Below are 21,515 nucleotides of genomic sequence, written 5' to 3' on the forward strand. Positions count from 1 at the left end.
TAAATTATCCCGTTGACTTGCCAGATAGTTAATTACACCCCACATTCCTCCACTCGTGACTGTTATACCTGTTAAACACGCATTTTATCAATTGAGTTATTTTGCTAGTCTTGGTGACGTCAGCAGATAAGGCGTAACACAGCAGTTCAGTGGCGCGTAACTTCAATCTCCTACTTCACAAGCCGTCGCAGTCAGTGGGTGTGCGACTCCGTTGAACAGAAGTCTCTTTGCAGGGATGGGGAAAGACATCGACAACGGCGAACTGCAAACATTAGAGGTACTGTGGAACGTCAACCCACGTAGAATACACCAAACGCATCCTCCATTACGTGTTTACATAATTGCACACGGTCAGGATTAAAAAGAAAAATTTTCTAATACAAGCTGTTCGTATCGAAGAGTGACATCCAGTGACACCAAACCCTACCCTCGTGCCCCACCTCCAAGGGTATGACGTGACAGATGGCGCTGTAATCGACTATAGTCAAAATAGGTGAAAAGCCGTTGAAAGTGATAACATCTCAAGAAATGCACATCAGATTATGGTCCCAGGTGGTTAGAAATGCACTTATTTTCAACTCTTTAATGTGAAACCGGTTTTTGTAGCAAAAATACTTTACTTCTGGACAAATCGCACGATATTCAGGAATTTCCCAAGTAAGTGTTCTGCATATACTACATGTGCATAGATTCGATTGGCTTCACTTATCGTTGCATAAGAACTACATGGGGACGGCTTTCAAAATCGCTTGAACGTTTACAGTTGAATACAAGAACAACTAACAGCCTATGTGTAATTTCCTTTCATAGATACTTTCCTCTGATGAAACACATCGCCAAATGAATAGGTATAATAGGCGTTATTGGTAAGTGAATAATCCGCGTTAACTAAAGCAAGTCGAGCATCATATGTGAAAGAAATTACACTAAAATGTGGACGTAGTAATTGTGTTTCGGAGAATCAAATCTTTGTTGCTACAAAACCAGTTTCTTATTGAAGGTTTTAGCATAACACCCTTTCTACCTCGTGGGATCCTGAACTGATGGGTGTTTAAACAGTTTTTAACGCATTCCCATTTTTGTCGATTACAGCACTATCTATAATGGACTGAAAAAAATTTTAATGCAAAAGTTAGCCTACGTACTCTTCCTGGAGAATCCGCAACATAAACTGGGGTTCCTTTTCACGATTTCATACTTGATCCCCCCCCCCCCCCTCCCCCCCTTCCACCTCCTGGTTTGAGGCAGGGGTTTAGAGTTTGGTGTCACTGCATGTCACCCGTCGAGACGAACAAGTTTCATTCCAAACTTTTTTAAACCCAGTTTGTAGTTTTCCGCATATTTCCAAAAATATATTTACATTCCTCAGCCTCTATAGCCTATAAGCCACCAACAGCGTGTGGCCAACATACCTGGTAGCCACATTAACGCTTTCCAGTCCTCTTCGATTTGAGTGTTGAGACAGGGAGAAATGACTGTTTGTATGCCTCCCTAAGCGCCCATATCTCTCTCGTCTTTTTCTCATCATAGCAACACGAGATGTGTGACGGCGACAGTAAGCGCGTTTCCGATTTTTCTCGCAAGATTCTCACCCTAGCTAATCATACAAATTTGAGAGAAATTGAATGACTTCCTGTAACATTATTTATTTATCGTTAGGCTTTTGACACAATGAAAAATATCAATAAGTACATAGAATATACAGCGTAATATATCCCAGTAAAATCTAAATTATTAGAAACAAACATCTAGAGCATTAACGTAAACTGTCCACTCTAGAGTTGCCAGCACGAAGTCGTCTCATCTGCCGTCATGTGATCTTGTGGGGCATTCGTCTGTGATGTGTCTGACGGTCTGTGGTTCTCCGCAGTCACAAGAAAGGATGGCTACTTACGTAATTTCCTTAAAAGATGTTCACATCTCCCATGTTGAGTTCTAACCCCGTTTAGGATTGGTCATGTTCTGCATGTCAAGTCAAATTCCTGTTGATTTTGAATGATGGTATTTTTTCTTCTCTAGTCCATTCCTGCGTCCATGCAGGAAACTCATCTTGCACAGCGACCTTTTCTATTTTTGTAGGTAATACTATAGAGCAAATTCAGTTGTGGTTTGCGTCATCAGTGTCTTGATGTATTGGTCGATTTTTACTGTCGCCGACTTTTTTTTACTCGTTCGTGAGAGCATTTATGCGTCGTGGTTGACGGGCTGGAGTGTGGCTTAATGCTTGTGGCCATTCTGTAGGTGTTGACTTGATGACACCAGAAATCTTCATCATGCTGTTGTTTACCAAAACGTCTGTCTTTTTGTGCATATGGACAAACTGGTGCAGCAAAATCAGCACTTGAGAAAACTGGCCTCAGAGCAGAGAAACGTAGGGTGGATGCCGATGCTCCCCAGGTTGTAACACACATCTTTTGGATGAAGTTGTATAGTTTCCAGTTTTTTAGTTGTTTTTGATAGGTGATTTCTAAAAGAGAGGGGTCTATCTGCGGTTACCCCAAGGTACTTAGGTGTTGTACTGCAAGTGTAGTATTTTCAAACTGTACGTTGAGTTTTGTTCCGCCGAGTTTACTATTTAGGTGAAAGCGGGAATTCTTTCCTTTGGTGGAATTTCGTTGGAGTCACCATTTGGGAAAGTTCTTTCACAGTACAACTAGGTCTCCGTTAGATTTTTCTCCTGTTTGTTGAATTTGAAACATCCCCTCTGAAAAATTAGTGAATTACTGTGCTGATAAACCTCTTACGTTATTTGATTTTCAGACAGCTGAGCAAAACTTAAAGTACTCAGACATTTCTCTCTTTACTTATTATGATCATCACTAAACTGACACACAATATTTTTAGCGTAACGCAATCTGACTTTCAATAATCCCAACAAAAGAATGGCCCTTACTAATAACAACCTATACCTTTCACGCATCACTTACCTCACAAAAATCTTCATTACTCGTACTACTGCAATACAGCGAGCGCCACTACTGCCAGCTAAATAAAAGATTCTAACTACTGAAGGCACTAACTACTGATAGGCATATTTAGCAAGTGAAAGACTTTGATAGAGAACAAACAATGTATTTACCTTAATAATGCTCAGAAGTCATTATATATATATATATATATATATATATATATATATATATATATCAGTTCATGATATCCAGTATTAGAGACTGGCTCTTTCTGGAGGATACAAGTCCAGATCGTAGCTCTTAAAATTCTGCCATTTCTCTCCCCACATCCACCACTGCTGGCGTCTCACCTCCAACTGCGCAGCGCTACGCGCTGTTCACATCCAACTGCCCAACACTACAATAGCGAATACTCCAACAATGAGTCCAACCAGCCACAGACTGCACACAGCACAGTCAGTGATTTTCATACAGAGCGCTACGTGACGTTACCAACATAAAAACCTGAACAGCCTACTTACAAATTGAGCTACACCTTGTTGCAAGTACCCAGTCGTCGGCGTAACCTAACTTCCTTGTTTTTGTTTTTGGGATGTCTGTTTCGTAGAAGCAGAAGAGAAATGGAGCAAGGAGCGATCCTTTTGGTAGATATTTTTAATTTACACTAGTGTCCAAAATTAAAGCGGCAAACTGTTATCCCCCCTCCCGAGTCTATTTCTCAATTTGATCATACAAGCTGTCAACCACATGTCCGTACGATATTTTTCTGCACAGAAGATGGCATTCCGGTCAATGGACAACCATGTCATCGATGGGTTTTTGTGCGTCCGTCCTTTTGACTGGAGGTCTTGGTCCAATTCACTATTGTAAGAAAATGAAGCCCCTACAGCTGTCCTTATGATCTTATATACTGTGTAGCTACCAGTTTCGGCGCTTCAGTGCGCCACCTTCAGAACTTAGTTGATGCTGATAACCCTTTCAGCATCAACTAAGCTCTAAAGGTGGCGCCCGCATCTCGTGGTCGTGCGGTAGCGTTCCCCCTTCCCACGCTCGGGTTTCCGGGTTCGATTCCCGGTGGGGTCAGGGATTTTCTCTGCCTCGTGATGGCTGGGTGTTGTGTGATGTCCTTAGGTTAGTTAGGTTTAAGTAGTTCTAAGTTCTAGTGGACTGATGACCATAGATGTTAAGTCCCATAGTGCTCAGAGCCATTTGAACCATTCTCTAAAGGTGGCGCACTGGTGCGCCGAAACTGGTAGCTACACAGTAAATAAGATCATAAGGACGGCTGTACGGGCTCCATTGTCTTACAATGCCAGTGACGACATCAGGGCACCTGTGAAACGAGGCAGTGTTCGCCAGCTAATCCCACATCCACAATCGCTATGTACACAGTCACAGACTGTGCAGTATGGCGCAGAGAAGATGCCTACCAGACTCTCTGCGGCGGAGAAACACAGAAATAACGGAGGCACAACAGTCGCAATATGATCTACATCTACATCCATACTCCACAAGCCACCTGACGGTGTGTGGCGGAGGGGACCCTGAGTACCTCTATCGGTTCTCCCTTCTATTCCAGTCTCGTATTGTTCGTGGAAAGAAGGATTGTCGGTATGCTTCTGTGTGGGCTCTAATCTCTCTGATTTTATCCTCATGGCCCCTTCGCGAGATATACGTTGGAGAGAGCAATATACTGCTTGACTCTTCGGTGAAGGTATATTCTCGAAACTTTAACAAAAGCCCGTACCGAGCTACTGAGCGTCTCTCCGGCAGAGTCTTCGACTGGAGTTTATCTATCATCTCCATAACGCTTTCGCGATTACTAAATGATCTTGTAACGAAGCGCGCTGCTCTCCGTTGGATCTTCTCTATCTCTTCCATTAACCCTATCTGGTATGGATGCCACACTGCTGAGCAGTATTCAAGCAGTGGGCGAACAAGCGTACTGTAACCTACTTCCTTTGTTTTCGGATTGCATTTCCATAGGATTCTTCCAATGAATCTCAGTCTGGCATCTGCTTTACCGACGATCAACTTTATATGATCATTCCATTTCAAATCACTCCTAATGCGTACTCCCAGATAATTTATGGAATTAACTGCTTCCAGTTGCTGACCTGCTATTTTGTAGCTAAATGATAAGGGACCTATCTTTCTATGTATTCGCATCACATTACACTTGTCTACATTGAGATTCAATTGCCATTCCGTGCAACATGCGTCAATGCGCTGCAGATCCTCCTGCATTTCAGTACAATTTTCCATTGTTGCAAACCTCTCGATACACCACAGCATCATCTGCAAAAAGCCTCAGTGAACTTCCGATGTCATCCACCAGGTCATTTATGTATACTGTGAATAGCAACGGTCCTATGACAGTCCCCTGCGGCACACCTGAAATCACTCTTACTTCGGAAGACTTCTCTCCATTGAGAATGACATGCTGCGTTCTGTTATTTAGGAACTCCTCAATCCAATTACACAATTGGTCTGATAGTCCATATGCTCTTACTTTGTTCATTAAACGACTGTGTGGAACCGTATCAAACGCCTTGCGGGAGTCAAGAAACACGACATCTATCTGGGAACCCGTGTCTATGGCCCTCTGAGTCTCGTGGACGAATAGCCCGATCTGGGTTTCACACGACCGTCTTTTTCGAAACACATGCTGATTCCTACAGAGTAGATTTCTAGTCTCCAGAAAAGTCATTATACTTGAACATAATACGTGTTCCAAAATTGTACAACTGATCTACGTTAGAGATATAGGTCTATAGTTCTGCAGATCTATTCGAAGTCTCTTCTTGAAAACGGGGATAAGCTGTGCCCTTTACCAATCCTTTGGAACGCTACACTCTTCTAGAGACCTACGGTACACTGTTGCAAGAAGGGGGGCAAGTTCCTTCGCGTACTCTGTAAAATCGAACTGGTATCCCATCAGGTCCAGCGGTCTTTCCTCTTTTGAGCAATTGTAATTGTTTCTCTATCCCTCTCTCGTCTATTTCGATATCTACCACTTTGTCATCTGTGCGACAATCTAGAGAGACAACTACAGTGCAGTCTTCCTCCGTGAAACAGCTTTGGAAAAAGACATTTAGTATTTCGGCCTTTAATTTGTCATCCTCTGTTTCAGTTCCATTTTGGTCACAGAGTGTTTGGACATTTTGTTTTGATCCACCTACCGCTTTGACATAAGACCAAAATTTCTTAGGATTTTCTGCCAAGTCAGTACATAGCACTTTACTTCCGAATTCATTGAACGCCTCTCGCATGGCCGTCCTCACACTACATTTCGCTTCGCGTAGTTTTTGTTTGCCTGCAAGGCTTTGGCTATGTTTATGTTTGCTGTGAAGTTCCCTTTGCTTTCGCAGCAGTTTTTTAACTCGGTTGTTGTACCATGGTTGCTCTTTTCCATCTCTTACGATCTTCCTCGGTAGATACTCATCTAACGCATATTGTACGATGGTTATGAACTTTGTCCACTGATCCTCAACACTATCTGTACTTGAGGCAAAACTTTTGTGTTGAGCCGTCAGGTACTCTGTAATCTGCTTTTTGTCACTTTTGCTAAACAGAATGCTGTGGCCCGATGACTCAGTGTGAATCGTTCTGTTGTTTCTCGGTTGTGGTGACAGCTTATGAAGACCGGAACTGTGTCCCAAAGACCAGTGCAGGGACGACCACGCGTGACTTCAGAAGAGGACCGTCATTTGGCTATAGGCCTACATCTCTGACATCGATCTGTTGTAGAATTTTAGACCATGCTTTTTCCTCGGATATCATGTCATTTCTGGAAACCCAGAATTTACTCTGTAGGAATCAACATGGATTTCGGAAACAGCGATCGTGTGAGACCCAACTCACTTTATTTGTTCACGAGACCCAGAAAATATTAGATACAGGCTCTTTAATTTTACTGTAGGCAGTATCTATCTTACCGCTAGTGAGATAAGCCTCTACATCCTTACATTTGTCCTCTAGCCATCCCTGCTTAGCCATTATGCACTTCCTGTCGATCTCATTCTTGAGACGTTTGTATTCCTTTTTGCCTGCTTCATTTACTGCATTTTTGTTTTTTCTCCTTTCATCAATTAAATTCAGTACCTCTTCTGTTACCCAAGGATTTCTACTAGCCTTCGTCTTTTTACCTACTCGATCCTCTGCTGCCTTCACTATTTCATTCCTCAAAGCTTCCCATTCTTCTTCTACTGTATTTCTTTCCCCCATTCCTGTCAATTGTTCTTCCTGAAACTTGATACAACCTCTGGTTCTTACAGTTTATCCAGGTCCATCTCCTTAAATTCCCACATTTTTGCAGTTTCTTCAGTTTTAATCTACAGTTCACAACCAATAAATTGTGGTCAGAGTCCACATCTGCCCCTGGAAATGTCTCACAATTTAAAACCTGGTTTCTAAATCTCTGTCTTACCATTATATCATCTATCTGAAACCTGTCAGTATCTCCAGGCTTCTTCCATGTATACAGCCTTCTTCTATAATTCTTGAACCAAGTGTTAGCTATGATTAAGTTATGCTCTGTGCAAAACTCTACCAGGCGGCTTCCTATTTCATTTCTTAGCCCCAATCCATAGTCACCTACTACGTTTACTTCTCTTCCTTTTCCTACTGTCGAATTCCAGTAACCCATGACTATGAAATTTTCGTCTCCCTTCACTACCTGAATAATACATTTGCCGGCCGGTGTGGCCGAGCGGTTCTAGGCGCTTCAGTCTGGAACCGCGCTGCTGCTACGGCCGCAGGTTCGAATCCTGCCTTGGGCATGGATGTGTGTGATGTCCTTAGCTTAGTTAGGTTTAAGTAGTTCTAAGTTCTAGGGGACTGATGACCTCAGATGTTAAGTCCCGTAGTGCTCAGAGCCATTTTATATCAAACATTTCATCAATTTCATAATCATCTGCACAGCTGGTTGGCATATAAACTTGTACTAATGTAGTAGTCGTTGGCTTCGTGTCTAACTTGGCCACAATAATGCGTTCACTGTGCTGTTTGTAGTAGCTTACTCGCACTCCTATTTTTTATTCATTATTAAACCTAACCCTGCTTTACCCCTATTTGATTTTGTATTTATAACCCTGTATTCACCTGACCGAAAGACTTGTTCCTCCTGCCACCGAACTTCACTAATTCCCACTATATCTAACTTTAACCTATACATTTCTCTATTTAAATTTCCTAACCTACCTACCCGATTAAGGGATTTGACTCTCCATGCTCCAATCCGTAGAATGTCAGTTTTCTTTCTCCTGATAACGGCGTCCTCTTGAGTAGACCCTGCCCGGAGATCCGAATGGGGGACTATTTTACCTCCAGAACATTTTACCCAGGAGCACGCCATCATCGTTTAACCATACAGTAAAGCTGCATGCCCTTGGGAAAAATTACGGCCGTAGTTTCCCCTTGCTTTCAGCCGTTCGCAGTACCAGCACAGCAAGGCCGTTTTGGTTATTGTTACAAGGCCACATCGGTCAATCATCCAGACTGTTGCCCCTGCAACTGCTGAAAAGGCTGCTGCCCCTCTTCAGGAACCACACGTTTGTCTGGCCTCTCAACAGAAACCCCTCCGTTGTGGTTGCACCTACGGTACGGCTATCTGTATCGTTGAGGCATGCATGCCTCCCAACCAACGGCAAGGTCCATGGTTCATGGGGGGAGATGGCAAATATAATTTAAATAAATTGGCACATCAGGCACATAATGAAAATATGACACCAGTGAATAAGAAAAGCACCCTTGTGTTGCAAAATACACACAAATAACAACCCTGTTCATTAATAAAACATTGTAAAAATCAGCAAATGTACGCAAGCATGTCGCTGCACAAGTAAATTCATATAGCATAAAATTTAACAGAAAGTATAAATCAGGTAATCGCGAGCAGCGAATTGCGTATAAAGTACATACCTAAGTAGAAATATGTTACCTGAAAAATAAACTCAATTAATAGTTACCTTTTTAGTTTATTACTTTCTTCCTCGAAATTACATTCTTCCTGAAATTTTCTCGATAGCAAGTCTTCTTAATGTCGGACACACAGAGAATTTACCTGTAGTTCTTAAAGATTTTTATACAACTGTATCCTGGGAAAACTGAAAATTAATAGCATAAGTTATCAAGTCACTATAGCTTTATACTGAATTTAACCGGAGAAATTAGACTGTGTATTTGTCTACGGCTGTCAGTGCATTCGCACTGAGCGATCGATTAGCTGTAGGTAGGCGTGACATAGGAAGTAATTGCGGTCAACGGTTCCCTTCTGCGGCGAGCGGAATGACTGTCGCTTTGTGTATGTGCTGCCGCTAGAACACGGCGCGGTATCCCTGTGTTCTCTGCGTGTTTACGTGTAACTGTTAATTTTCTCAAAAGTATGTCATTCCACAAAAATTTTAACATTCGATATATGATGTATTGCCTTAGAGCGCCGTGATTTAAGAGTTTCTACTTCAAAAGTGTTATCATGAATAATTTTGGGAACTACATATGGACCGCTATAAGGCAGAAAAAATTTGCGACACAAGCCTTTTCCTTTGTGAGACAAATGATGAGACTTAATTAACACCTTTTGACCAACTGACAAAGTTTTTAAACGACCAGGACGTTTAGATGATTTCTCTCTTCTAGCTGCCGCAGATGCAATATTTTGTAGAGCCAGGGTGACAACTTCAGAATGCCGCAGTTTCCGAGTAGGTGGAAAAGGAAATATTTCAGAAATACGATTTGTCGATGCTTTATTTTTTAATATCAATATAGGCGGTAAAGAAGTTGAATCATTACGGAGTTCGTTCAGAATGTTTTGAAAAATGTGAAGATACTGATCCCACGTTCTGTGATTATAATGACAATAAAGACGACACAATTTATTAATTTCCTTCATCCATCTCCCTGACGGGTTAGATTGAGGGTGAAAAAGTGAAATGAAAATTGGTTTAATTTTACAATGCCGTAGAGTATGAAGCCAAATTTTAGAGTGAAACTGTGATCCATTATCTGATATAACTTTATCAACATGACCCACTTCTTTAAGAAAATGTTCGATGAAAGCTTTAGATACTGAACGAGTTGTTTTTAGATTAGATTAGATTAATACTAGCTCCATATATCATGAATACGACACTTCGTAATGATGTGGAACATGTCAGGTTAATGAAAGATGTCTGTACAAGATATTACATTACACAAAATATTGCATAACACTAATGTTTAAGTTAGTTTTTGTCCCTCCATTAATTTATATCTAAAAATTCAGCCAATGAGTAGGAGTTGTCATCTAGAAATTCTTTTAATTTATTTTTAAATGTTAGTTGACTATCTGTCAGGCTTTTGATGCTGTTTGGTAGGTGACCAAAGACTTTTGTGGCAGCATAATTTACCCCTTTCTGCTATTACTTTTGAACTGGGTTGGATTATTAACAACAAATTCCATAAGTGAATATATATACTGTGAGGTTACTGTGAGGATCCCTAGATCCTTAAACAGATGTCTGCAAGATGACCGTGGGTGGGCTCCAGCAATTATTCTGATTACACGTTTTTGAGCAATGAATACTTTTCTACTCAACGATGAATTACCCCAGAATATGATACCATACGAAAGCAGTGAATGAAAGTAGGCAAAGTAATCTAATTTACTGAGATTCTTATCACCAAAATTTGCAATAACCCTAATAGCATACGTATCTGAACTCAAGACGTTTCAGCACACCATCAATGTGTTGCTTCCAGTTTAACCTCTCATTAATGGACACACCTAAAAATTTTGAAAATTCTACCTTAGCTACAGACTTCTGTTCAAAGTCTATATTTATTACTGGAGTTGTACCATTTACTGTACGGAACTGTTTATACTGTGTTTTATCAAAATTTAAAGAGAGTCCGTTTGCTGAGAACCACTTAATAACTTTGTGAAAAACATCATTTACAATTACATCACTTAGTTCTTGGTTTTTGGATGTTATTACTATACTTGTAACATCAGCAAAAAGAACTAACTTTGCATCTTCATCAATATGGAATGGTAAGTCATTAATGTATATCAAGAACAGTAAAGGGCCTAAGACTGAACCCTGTGGGACCCTGTGCTTGATAGCCCCCAGTTTGAGGAATCAGCTGTTGTTTTAACATTACATGAATCACTTATTTCAACTTTCTGCGTTCTTCCAGTTAAGTATGAATTAAACCATTTGTGCACTGCCCCCCTCAAACCATAATGATTTAGCTTATCTAAAAGAATTCCATGATTTACACAATCAAAGGCCTTTGAGAGATCACAAAAAGTACCAGTAGGTGATATTCGGTTATTCAGATCATTTAATATTTGACAGTGAAAGCGTATATACACTCCTGGAAATGGAAAAAAGAATACATTGACACCGGTGTGTCAGACCCACCATACTTGCTCCAGACACTGCGAGAGGGCTGTACAAGCAATGATCACACGGACGGCACAGCGGACACACCAGGAACCGCGGTGTTGGCCGTCGAATGGCGCTAGCTGCGCAGCATTTGTGCACCGCCGCCGTCAGTGTCAGCCAATTTGCCGTGGCATACGGAGCTCCATCGCAGTCTATAACACTGGTAGCATGCCGCGACAGCGTGGACGTGAACCATATGTGCAGTTGACGGACTTTGAGCGAGGGCGTATAGTGGGCATGTGGGGGGCCGGGTGGACGTACCGCCGAATTGCTCAACACGTGGGGCGTGAGGTCTCCACAGTACATCGATGTTGTCGCCAGTGGTCGGCGGAAGGTGCACGTGCCCGTCGACCTGGGACCGGACCGCAGCGACGCACAGATGCACGCCAAGACCGTAGGATCCTACGCAGTGCCGTAGGGGACCGCACAGCCTTTTCCCATCAAATTAGGGACACTGTTGCTCCTGGGGTATCGGCGAGGACCATTCGCAACCGTCTCCATGAAGCTGGGCTACGGTCCCGCACACCGTTAGGCCGTCTTCCGCTCACGCCCCAACATCGTGCAGCGCGCCTCCAGTGGTGTCGCGACAGGCGTGAATGGAGGGACGAATGGAGACGTGTCGTCTTCAGCGATGACACTCGCTTCTGCCTTGGTGCCAATGATGGTCGTATGCGTGTTTGGCGCCGTGCAGGTGAGCGCCACAACCAGGACTGCATACGACCGAGGCACACAGGGCCAACACCCGGCATCATGGTGTGGGGAGCGATCTCCTACACTGGCCGTACACATCTGGTGATCGTCGAGGGGACACTGAATAGTGCACGGTACATCCAAACCGTCATCGAACCCATCATTCTACCATTCCTAGACCGGCAAGGGAACTTGCTGTTCCAACAGGACAATGCACGTCCGCATGTATCCCGTGCCACCCAACGTGCTCTAGAAGGTGTAAGTCAACTACCCTGGCCAGCAAGATCTCCGGATCTGTCCCCCATTGAGCATGTTTGGGACTGGATGAAGCGTCGTCTCATGCGGTCTGAACGTCCAGCACGAACGCTGGTCCAACTGAGGCGCCAGGTGGAAATGGCATGGCAAGCCGTTCCACAGGACTACATCCAGCATTTCTACGATCGTCTCCATGGGAGAATAGCAGCCTGCATTGCTGCGAAAGCTGGATATACACTGTACTAGTGCCGACAATGTGCATGCTCTGTTGCCTGTGTCTATGTGCCTGTGGTTCTGTCAGTGTGATCATGTGATGTATCTGACCCCAGGAATGTGTCAATAAAGTTTCCTCTTCCTGGGACAATGAATTCACGGTGTTCTTATTTCAATTTCCAGGAGTGTAGCATTTTATGTTGAATAGCCTTTCTGAAAACCAAACTGACATTTTGTTAGTACTTTATTTTTACAGATATGGGAGGCTACTCTTGAATACATTACTTTCTCAAAAATTTTTGATAGAGCTGTCAGAAGAGAGATTGGGCGATAGATGTTGCCGTCCGACGTATCCACCTTTTTATGCAACGGTTTTACAATGGCATATTTCAGTCTATCGGGGAAAACACGCTGCTCCAAAGAGCTATTACATACGTGACTGAGAATCCTACTTATCTGTGGGCAACAAGCTTTAAGTATCTTGCTGGAAATGCCATCAATTCCGTAAGAACTTTTAATTTTCAGTGAGTTTATTATTTGACTGATTTCAGAGGGAGAGGTCGGTGGAAATACAGTTGTTTCAAACTGCACAGGTATGGCCTCTTCTATTAGAAGCCTTGCCTTTTCTAGTGAAGATCTAGATCCTATTTTCTCCACAACATTTAAAAATGATTATTGAAAATATTTCCAATTTCTGATTGTTTGTTAGTAGACTTGTCATTCAGTTTTATGGCACTGAAGTCTTCCTGTGCTCTTGGTTGCCCTGTTTCCCTTTCAATAATATTCCATATTGCTTTAATTTTATTATCAGAGTTACTGATCTCAGACAAGATACACATGCTTCTGAATTTTTTAATAACTTTTCTTAGTACTGCACAATAGTTTTTATAATATTGAACAACTTCAGGGTCAGTACTCCCTCTTGCTGTTAGATACAGTTTTTTTTTACCGTTGCAAGATATTCTTATTCCTTTAGTTAGGCAAGGTTTTTATGTGATTTCTGGAATTATGTTTAACTATTTTCTTGGGAAAACAATTTTCAAATACCCTTAAAATGTACCGTGAAATAAGTTACATTTCAAGTTTGCATCGAGTTCCTTATACACTTCATCCCAGTCTAGCTGCTGTAGGCTTTCCCTAAAGTTTGCTATATTTATATTGTTAATTGAACGCACTGCTTTGAAATTCTGATTTGATATACTGCATGGAGCTATGTCATGTACTGTAACTAGCAGTGCACAATGATCTGAAAGACCATTCTCAACAGGATAAGCATTTATCTCCTTAAACTTATCTTGGTCTATAAAAAAGTTATCTATCAATGTCCTGCTGTTCTTTGTTATCCAAGTAGGAAAATCAATGATGGAGCTCAAATTGAAAGAACTGAGTAATACTGCAAGGTCATTCTTCCTATTACACTCTTTCAGGGAATCAACATTGAAATCCCCACAAATGATAATTTGCTTCCCCCTGTCTGACAGATAGCACAACAAAGCATCCACGTTTTCTAGAAATAGCTGGAAATTCCCTGAGGGGGACATATACACTGTTATCATTTAGTTTTAGTTCAGTGGCACATGCTTCCATATGTTGCTCTACACAAAATTTTTTAGTTTCTAAATTTTTTGCGCTGTGGAAGCTTTTGACATATATGGCAAGTCCTCCTCTCATCATATTATCTCTACTTACATGTGCAGCTAATTTGTACCCATTGATGCTAACCTTTTGCATATCAGTGACAATGTGATGCTCAGACAGGCATAGTACATCTATTGCATTCTCAGTTTCTATATCTTCTAAACAAAGCAGAAGCTCATCAATTTTTTCTTCAATCCCCCAATATTCTGATGAAATATACTAACATTATTTTCCATTTTACTTTTGTGAGTATCTTGAACTTTTTTAACATCTTTAGTACTTGTCTGGCTGAGTTTCCCACTGGACACAGATCTTACACTAAATAAGAGTTACCACCATGAGATGTAGTTCCTCCCACTTTTAAATTTCCTGCTATCAGCCCAGCCAGTTTACCCTTCCCCTTCTTGTTAGAGTGTAGGCCATGTCTAGTATAGTCCCACCTACAGAGTGAATCAACAGGAACCACACCAATGTGTGACCCTGCATCAGATCGAAGTAACCGTTCCAACTCCAAATTAACTCTTCTGACAGAAGAGCTCAAATGAGGCTGGTCGTGGCGCTCCAGAACCGACACAAACCCAACACTGGTATGACTCGATGCTGATGCAATATTTGCCAGGTCACACTCTATGCTGTACCCCGGATCTCTGTCAATACTGTTGCCTGGCCCACCCACAATAAGCATGGTATCTTCCTTAGTAAATCCTCTACATAGTGAACCTAAATCCTCTGTAACCTGCCCCAGTCCAGTACTAGGTTTGAAAAAACTTGTGACCTGGTATTCTGATCCTAATTCATCCTGCAGAAGTTGGGCCACGTCCCTAGCATGCGAACTACCTAGCAACGAGACTTTCTTTCTCTTTGCAGACTTCCCTACCTTCTTATTCAATTTGCTGCTGAAAGCTTGTTGAGCCCTGTCTACATCTGCTTTTGTGAGAGGCTCATCAGTTTCTGACTGAGGCAACAGGCCAAATCTATTTTGTACATTAATAACAAAGCTGTCAGAAGAATTTCTTGGCCTGTTCCTTATGCCTGTTGCCACTTCCCACCCCTGTTTACCCTTCTCCCCCCTTAACCTGCCCAGTTCTCGCCTAGCCACATCTAACTCAGCCTGAAGGGCAGCAATTTTCCCCTCCTGTTCCACAATCTTTCTATCTCTACTGCATAGCCTACAGAACCACTGATGAGTCTCGCTCATTTTCCCATTTCCCACGCCACTACAATCGCCCCAATGAAAAAAGTTACTACATCCATCACACCAGACCCCGGAGCTAACGAATCTACGGCACGTCAGGCACTTTACACTCATGGTACAAATCGATTTTAGTGACAGAAAGACAATTAAGTTACCGGAAAACAATGAAAATAAGTGTACGAAAAATTAGGCCTACTCGCGACAATGTAAACAATGGTTCAGAAGTTTATTACTGGAAATTACTGAAGAGATGACGATTCTCTACAGATGTAATGGGGCAGCAAACGTATTTAGCACACTAAACTATCAGTAAATGCACTGAAAATTGCGGTATGAAGTTTAATCTGAAAGCTCAAAAGTTCTGTCTGGCCACGATATGTAAACAAAACGAACTTTGCGTGATTACTGTGGAAATACGCGAGTAAGACAAAAACTTTTAATGGTACGCTTGAAGAGCACTATAATTAACGTAATAAATTAGTTTAAAGTGTTAGAAACAGTTTATTACTACTAAAATTACTTGTACGGGAGCTGTGACTCAAACGTCCGTATAGCAGGCGCAGGGCTACCAACCCAACAGTTGTTGCTTTGCGTAAAGGTGTAAAACACACATATTTTGATGTCAATTCCACTACTACCATAATGTACGCAAAACCATTAGTATAACAAACCACTGGACAGAACAAATCGACTGCAGCCATTTCCTTTAATCTCGCTGGAATGATAGGAAACAACAATGCTCTGTGAGAAATAGTTGGCGACTTAGCCTTTTGACATAATTTGCATTTATCAAGAACAAATCGAATACGTTTTTCCATATTACTGAAATAGCAATTTTCTCGTAATTTATGAAAGCATAGCTGAAATGTGTATACCAAATCAATTTATTAACCCACTCATCAGAAATGCAAACTAACCAAACACTTGTTAACAGATTTTGTTTTAAAAAGAATATCATTGAGAACTAAATAATACTCTCTAATCGCTACGCTTTCTTTCTCCTCCACTTCTCCTTAATGTCCTTCCAGATTGGATCCTTGTTTTGCTCCTTAGCGATGTCCTGGAGCGAAGACGAAATGAAATTTTCAAACGCAACACCTTGAATATATATCAAACAATAATTGTTTTCTTTGTATTCTCCTCAGCACTTTGTTTCAAACCCACAGATGCACATAATAAAGCATCAGCATATTAGAAGAACCCTGGATGTAAACAATACTAAAATCAAATTCCTGTAGATACAGTGCCCTTCGTGATAATCTTCCATGTGTTAATTTTGTTGACATAAGAAATTCCAGAGCTCGATGATCGGTGTAAACCTTAGTATATCTGCCATCCACAAAGATGCGAAATTTTGTGAAAGCCCAAACAACAGCCAAAGCTTCATGTTCTGTAATCGAAAAATTCTTTTCTGATTTAGAGAGAACACGACTTCCAGATGCAATAGTTTTCTGTACTACAACGTTGTTTTCTTCTATCTCTTGAAGTAATTGTGCACCTAGGCCTTTGTATGATGAGTCCGTCACCAACCAAAATTGTAATTGAGCTTCCTCATCCCAACACCAATTAGAATTCTTTCCAGAAAGTTCACGTAAACGAGGCGTGGACAAATTGTCCAATCTAACAAAGCATCTAAGAAAATTACAGACACCAAGGAAACTACGAACATCACGTTTAGTAGTAGGAACAGCATAATTACGAATAGCGTCTAGTATCTCTCGATCAGGAAGAATACCTTCTGTTGAAATAATATGACCGAGAAATTTCACCTGAGAACGATCAAATTCAGATTTTTCCAAGTTCACTATAATGCCAACTCTTGCAAAAATACATAATAATGAATCCAAAATTCTGTTATGCTCACTCCAAGAACGTTTAGCAATAAGAATATCGTCAACATATGAAGTAATATTGTTACGAAGATAAACAGGTAAAATTTCATTTAAACCAAGAATGAATGTTGCTGAAGATACAGATAAGTCCAAACGGTAATTTCCGAAATTGATAACAGTTACCAAAGGCTAAAAAAGCAGTGTATTTTCTACAATCAGGGTGGAGTTCAATTTGCCAAAAACTTGCGCGGAGATAAATTGTTGATAAAACTTTAACTCCATGGAAATGTTGAAGAAGTTCATCTAAATTTTGTGGACCGTCAGTTTCAGGAATGATGATATTATTTATCTGTCTGGAATCCAGAACCAAAATAATTGATCTATCCTTTTTAAGAACGACATGTAATGGGCTGGTATAAGGACTGACAGCTGGCTCAAGAATGCCTTGATCTAACATGGATTGAAGTTATTTCTTAACCTTGTCTCTATAAGCCAAAGGAATAGCGTATGTTTATCCCCGGAATGGTGTGTGCGTTCTTTTACTTTAAATTAATATTGTAAGCCTTGTGTAGTTACTTGTGTGATGACTAAATACTGTAGTATGTGAAGTCAAAATACGGTGTAATTTTTCTCTTGCAACGTCATCTGTCACTTCAGCTTTGTTAACCTTTTCATTAATTAATTCTTCACTATTAATCATATCATCCAACGCGTCTCTGTATCTATTGTCGTTGTCATGAATGAACACATTGTCGTCAGAATACTCAGCGAAAACATCAGAAGTAAGGAACCTTATACAATTTGTATCTGATTCAGATTTCGTTACACACTCGAAAAATTTCAAACACCTCGGCATTCCGGCAACATTCAAGTTCACACTTCCTTCCTTCAAGTTTAAAATTGCTTTATATGTGTTAAGAAACTCCATACCTAATATAATTTGTTTACTGAGTAATGGAACAATAATAAAATTAGCAGAAAATTCATATCCTTGACAAATGAAATTTAAGTTGGTCTGTTGTTTGACTTCCACACTTTTTCCAGAAATAGCTCCTCGAATTGTGGTTTTGAAACATGTAACACAGGACAAGCAATAGTTCTTACACACATACGAAAACCTAATTCACTAATAAAATTCAGTGGGCTCCCAGAATCTAAACCGGCAGTGAACTTATTCTTACACATACTTCAATAACAGAATGTAAAAATGTGTCTACATTATTTTCCTTTTCGTCTAGCAAAATATCTCTCATGTCTTCCAAGAGTACGTAGTGTAAAGTCGTAGTGTCATTAATTTCTGAGCCGTCTGTATTGCTGCCAGAAGCCGAAGCTACGAGTCATTGTCGATTGTTTGTGTCACGTCTTTGATTATTCGCGTCACTTCGCGGATCAATTTCTACGATTTGCACTTGTCTCTCTGAATTTCTGTCACGTGGAGGATGCCAATTAGGTCCTTCCTGTCTGTTAGATGTAAATTCTTGGTTGTGTCTGTTATTAAAATTTCTATTTTCATGGCTATCTGCATGACTAATGTGTAAATTCGACTGTCACTTCTGAAATCATTGTTAGGGCTACAACCCTGGTTATTTCTGTAGTAAGACTTTCCATTATTGTATGAATAATTTCTTTCTTGATGATACCGATTACTGTTTCCGTATGATTGATCATTCCGGCAAGAATTTCTGTTATTATAATTGTCTGTGTAATTTCTGTTAGAACGTCTGTTATTGTCACAAGGCTGGTATCTATTGTCCTGTCTGTTTCGTCTCTCATTTCCAAAATTACCGTTATACCGTCCGTTCCGATCATTATCGATTTTCTCTGGAAATCTATTGTGGTTACCGTTACTGAAGAACTTACAAGAAGTTGCATAGGCGTCGTCATACTCAAGTTCTTGCAACAAAGTCTTAAAAGCTTCAATGTCGTCTTTACATCTAAAACAATGTGTCTTATCGATTGTGGCAGCTTAGTTAAACAGTTCAGTCAGGCTATTAGGGTTGGAAAGGAATTGATTCTTTTGAATTACGTCTTCAAAGTATTCTGCCGGTGTGAGGAGCTCAGACTGTTTAAAGTTACACTGCATAATAAGACTATGTTTGACTCTGTCTTCCGTGTTTTCTGACCAATATGTCGATAGAAATGCACGATAAAAATCATTTAAATTATTACAATCTCTAATAAGTGCGCGCATGGGCGTCGCCGGTTCGTTTTCTAAATATCCACACATAAATTCCAGTTTGTGACTCAGTGGCCAATTTGGCGAAAGTGCGTACATAAATTGATCTAACCATGAACATGGATGTATGTCATTAGAATTGCGAAAGATCTTACATTTCCAGACAGTTAAAAAGTGTTTATAGTCGAAGTTTTCGCCTCGTGGCGACAAAGACGTACCGCGTCTGTCCCAGTCCGAATGTTGATTATTGTCAAGTTCGCGCGCCTGGCGCTCTCCTGTCACATCTCGTAAATAAAATAAACTACTTTCTTCAAAACCCCCGCTATCGGTGATTCTAAACTTCTTTTACTGTCTTTTCCTACGATTTCGCTTTCAATTTGTGTCACTTGCTTTCGTAAAGTCTCAAATTCCCTTTTAACGCGTTCATTAAATTTTCCCTGAATTTCAACATGTTTATTTATATTCTCGTACTCTTCTATTAATGCAAATGGCAATGGAGCTGTATCATCTGAATCTCTGTTCTCATTTAAACTAAGATTTGTCAATTTATCTGAAATCTCCTTAACCTTTTCCGTTAAGTCACCTATTTGTTCTTTCTGTTATTTACGTCTTCCGTTAGTGTCGCGACTCGGGTTTCAGTATTGACACATTTAGTAGTTAACTGTTCATATTGTTGTTTTAGGTTATTTATTCTCTCATTTCGTACGGATTCCTCGATTGTTTCAAATATTTCTTCCTTATCGTGTGTACGTTGTAAATTTAACTCTGAAAATTTTTGTTCACGCGATCTCTTTCTTCCTGTTCTCTATCCTGTTCCTTTTGTCTATTTTCTATTGAAGTTAATCTGTTATTGTGAGCATTCAAACTCGGTTGTACTTCTTCTCTAATTTCTTTCTTTAATTCATCTTTCATATTTTCAAAACATGTCCCTATTCGTGAGTCTAACCGTGTTGCCATTGTTCCCATCTCTGTTTTAAATTCAGATCCTAACTGTGTTTTATTGTTCCCATATCAGTTTTAATTGTTCCTGTTTGTGATCCCAAATTTTATATTGCACTCATCAGCTGCTCCATATTAAGTGGTTCGAAATTATTTTCGCCCCTAACATTTCCCGTAAAACTAACTTCCTTCGTCATAGCCATAAAGCTATCTGTGTTCGATACTATTCGAGAGTCTTCTAACATTAATCTAGTATTCTGAAAATTTTTCAATTGTGAAAATATTTGAACAGGTTCCGGACTATTTTCCCGGGTTATTAAATTGTTTTCTGCTTTATTATTCACCATATTGTTCTCCTGTGTTGGCGAGTTCGCCATGTTAACAAATTCGTTATTCTGACTATCCATCATTCTTACCTTTTTCATCGATTGCGTAATCATTTACAAAACATACGAAACTCATCACTATACGAAAATTACACACAATATAACACTTTATCGCCAACAATACCATTCACACGAAATGCTTCTTGACAAACACGATTAACGAACAATTAAAACCTTCACAATTGCACAAAATTGTCAAACCTTTATACGACACATCAAAGATTAAATTCTACAAAAATACCGTTAGAAGAATGGCAAGACAACTACAAATGTTCAATTACAAATTCTATACTTGCAATACAGACTACAACAATACTACTGTCTAATATTTTTACTATCAAAAGAATTCCAAGGGACGATACGAAGCAGCGGTTGCCGCGTGCATGGGGGCTTAATTAAAAAGATTAAAAAGAAAACACTAATGTTAATGAATAAATACAATAATTTTACTAGCTGTATGACCGGTTACTAAGTCTCGTAACCGGTTAGCCCTGACTACTATTAGCCCGCAATCTGACTGCATACAATAAAAATAAAGAATGACAAGGAATTTCCATTAACAAAATTGGTTAATTAAGTCCCCTGCAACTATAAAAGCAACGAAACAACAAAGCACAAGTGTAACTGTTCTGTGTGTGGTAGTGTGAATCAACGTACATGTATCTGGCTCTGTTCTTTCTCAATACGACAAAATATTTTAAACACCATTTACAATGAATTAATTGAAAAACCAGAAATACTATAATTGCACATAGAAACCAGAAGTACAAGTCTAATAAATGAACACGAGTCAGATGCTTTGTTGACTGTGAGCAAGAGGGATTGTTATTAAAGAAAACTATAATACCTTTTT

At 40.2% G+C, this 21,515-nt stretch overlaps 1 protein-coding gene across 1 annotated transcript in view; it reads left to right on the plus strand.

Moving 5' to 3' along the window:
• Window positions 1–206: 206 nt before the first annotated feature.
• LOC126355714 (beta-alanine transporter-like) overlaps window positions 207–21,515 on the plus strand; it is a 48,265-nt gene continuing 26,956 nt past the window's right edge. Inside the window, exon 1 of the mRNA XM_050006082.1 lies at window positions 207–277. Within this exon, the coding sequence (XP_049862039.1) occupies window positions 236–277 (42 nt within the window). The 5' untranslated portion in view covers window positions 207–235. The remainder of the gene's footprint in view (window positions 278–21,515) is intronic.

This window comes from Schistocerca gregaria, chromosome 3 (assembly GCF_023897955.1).
Source record: "Schistocerca gregaria isolate iqSchGreg1 chromosome 3, iqSchGreg1.2, whole genome shotgun sequence".
Classification (NCBI taxonomy): domain Eukaryota; kingdom Metazoa; phylum Arthropoda; class Insecta; order Orthoptera; family Acrididae; genus Schistocerca; species Schistocerca gregaria.